At 59.8% G+C, this 2,499-nt stretch overlaps 1 protein-coding gene across 2 annotated transcripts in view; it reads right to left on the bottom strand.

Annotated features, from left to right (window-relative positions):
* The window catches only part of NTHL1 (nth like DNA glycosylase 1), a 7,237-nt gene extending 6,163 nt beyond the window's left edge, over positions 1-1,074 (bottom strand). For both annotated transcript variants that reach the window (XM_017511050.2, XM_017511051.2), the window contains exon 1: positions 918-1,074. In XM_017511050.2, the coding sequence (XP_017366539.1) occupies positions 918-1,056 (139 nt within the window). In that variant the 5' untranslated portion in view covers positions 1,057-1,074. The remainder of the gene's footprint in view (positions 1-917) is intronic.
* Between the last annotated feature and the right edge of the window lie 1,425 nt (positions 1,075-2,499).

Genomic DNA, 2,499 nt, shown 5'->3' with positions numbered 1-2,499 from the left:
GGGAGGCTGAGGCGGGTGGATCACTTGAGATCAGGAGTTCGAGACCAGCCTGGCCAACATGGCGAAACCCTATCTCTACTAAAAGCACAAAACTTAGCCGGGCTTGGTGGCGGGTGCCTGTAGTCTCAGCTACTTGGGAGGCAGAGGTTGCAGTGAGCTGAGATCACGCCACTGCACTCCAGCCTCGGTGACAGAACAAGAATCTGTCTTAAATAAAATCTCCTAATTGACTTCCCTTTGCTGCCAATAATAAACTCCAAAATCTATCCTGGCATCAAAGCTCCTGTCACCCTGGCTGGCATCACCACCTGCCTGCTCCCAGCTGCAGCAGTTCCTGCCATGCCTGGTGCCCTTGGGTGCCTATGGGAATCCCCCTCTGGCCAATTCTGCGGAAGTCCCGGCGGGACTGGTGCAGGGGCCCTGTCGGTGTCCCTCTCTGCTCACTGCCATGGTTGGGCCTCAACATGTCCTTAACGGCTGCAGGATAAATATAATGAGTGCCATGCCCTTTCCTGTTTTCCCTCAGAGGCACCCTCGAGCTGAGGGAGCAGGCTGCTGGCTGGGTGTGTCCTTGGCGCCCAGCCTGTCTGAGACAAGCAAGTTCACTGCAGGAGGGCGGGGCCAGGGCCCACACGCCTGGAGTGAGGAGTCCCAGGCAGGCTGCTGGGAAGGGAAGCGTTTTTTTGCCCGGGGCAAAAGTGGGCAGCCGAGCGGAGTGCCCGAAACCCAGCCCCTGTGGACCGCGCCTTTTGGGAAAAGAGCGCAAGATGGGAACGTAGGGCCGCACGTGGATCGAGGAATCGTTCGCGAATGCCGGGTCTACAGCTCCTGCCCGCGCAGCTAGGTGGCGGCCGGGGACTCCAGCCTGCAGCCCCTATCCCGCCTCCTCCCTTGCTCCGGCCAGGGCGCGGCGCTACCTGCTGCAGCCTCTCCCCTACGGAGAGGCTCCGGTTCCTCCCCACACCTCCGCGGCCCAGCCCCGGGTCCCCGGCTCCGGCTCCGGGTCAGCATCCTCCCGCTCCAGGCGTTCATGCCGAACTCCTGCGGACTACACATTCCGGCGGCCCCCGCGGCTCCGTCACGTGACTCAAGGCTCGCCGGCCTTTCTTCCAGAGGGTGGACCAGAACTACAACTCCCAGCAAACTCCGCGGGGGTTCTCCGTGCGGTGCCGCTGCCGGAAGCGCAAGTCGCGCTTCCGGCGGCGTCCGGGGCCGAGGGGGTGCGCCTTTCTCCGCGTCGGGGAGACCCGGCGCGCGGTGGCGCGGCGTGGGGTGAGTCGCCTGGGCCACGCTGTGGTCCGGTCCCCACAGGGCAGCAGGGCAGCGGCTTGGGGAGGCGGACCCTGCAGTGTCCGGGTCCCAGGCCACACCCGCGCCTGCTGCATTCCGATTCTGGAGCTCCGAGCATCCCTTGGTTTGAAGTCATGGCGGGTGCGAGCGGGTCTCTGCTGCAGGCGGTTGCTTGACAGCTCCTGTTCCACATGGGGAGAGGAGGGATGGCAAACGTCGGGGCTCCCTGGACCTCGCGGCGGCCGTCCTAACCCGTGCACTGAGTCGGGCGGGGTGGGCGGCAGCGTCTGAGCAGAGAGCTCCCTCCACCAGGCCTGGTATCTGCCAGGCTTTCCTAGGTGCCTGGCTGCGGCCTGTAGTTAAGCTCTCCCAGGGGCAGTGGGAGGACAGGTTATGCCCACCAGAGACCCAGGGTCCTGACGGCTGGAGGTCCGCAGTGGGGAGGGTGGGCAGAGCTGTTGCTCAGATGTCCCCATGTTTGTTTTCTTTTCACAGAGGGGTTTTCTGGTGCGTTCTGGCCCACCATGGCCAAGCCAACAAGCAAAGATTCAGGCCTGAAGGAGAAGTTTAAGAATCTGTTGGGACTGGGAACACCGAGGCCAAATCCCAGGTCTGCAGAGGGCAAACAAACAGAGTTTATCATCACCGCGGAAGTTCTGAGAGTGAGTGAGCTGCCTTTGTGTTTGCTGGGCTAGAGAGAAGTCAGGCGGGGTGGGCGGCAGCGTCTGAGCAGGGAAGTTTGGGTTGGCCTCGCACCAGCTTCTGTGGGAGATGGGTTGTTGGTGACTATCTGCACAGGAACGTTGTCTCCAGTACTTGGAGGCCTACATGTCCTTCCTCAGGAGACTCGGAAAGTCAGGATCTTGATGAGTGGCTCTAGGCACACTTGAGTTAGTACTCAGACGTTGATGAAAGAAAGCCTGTTTTATAGATGTGGCCTGAGTATCGTCATCTCCACAGGTAAGGATATGGCCTGGTGTTAAATGATAATATGTGAGTTCTGGGGAGAAGTAGGTTCTTCTATTATTTTATTTTATTTTTTTGAGACTGAGTCTCGCTCTCTCACCTAGGCTAGAGTGCAGTGGCGCGATTTCTGCTCACTGCAACCTCTGTCACTGAAGTTCAAGGGATTCTCCTAGTGCAGCTTCCCAAGTAGTTGGGACTACAAGTGCCTGCCACCATGCCGGGCTAATTTTTTTTTTTTTTTTT

This window comes from Cebus imitator, unplaced genomic scaffold (assembly GCF_001604975.1).
Source record: "Cebus imitator isolate Cc_AM_T3 unplaced genomic scaffold, Cebus_imitator-1.0 Scaffold444, whole genome shotgun sequence".
Taxonomy (NCBI): domain Eukaryota; kingdom Metazoa; phylum Chordata; class Mammalia; order Primates; family Cebidae; genus Cebus; species Cebus imitator.
Note: the sequence above shows the minus strand (reverse complement) of the source record. Positions and strands in the feature narration are given on the sequence as shown.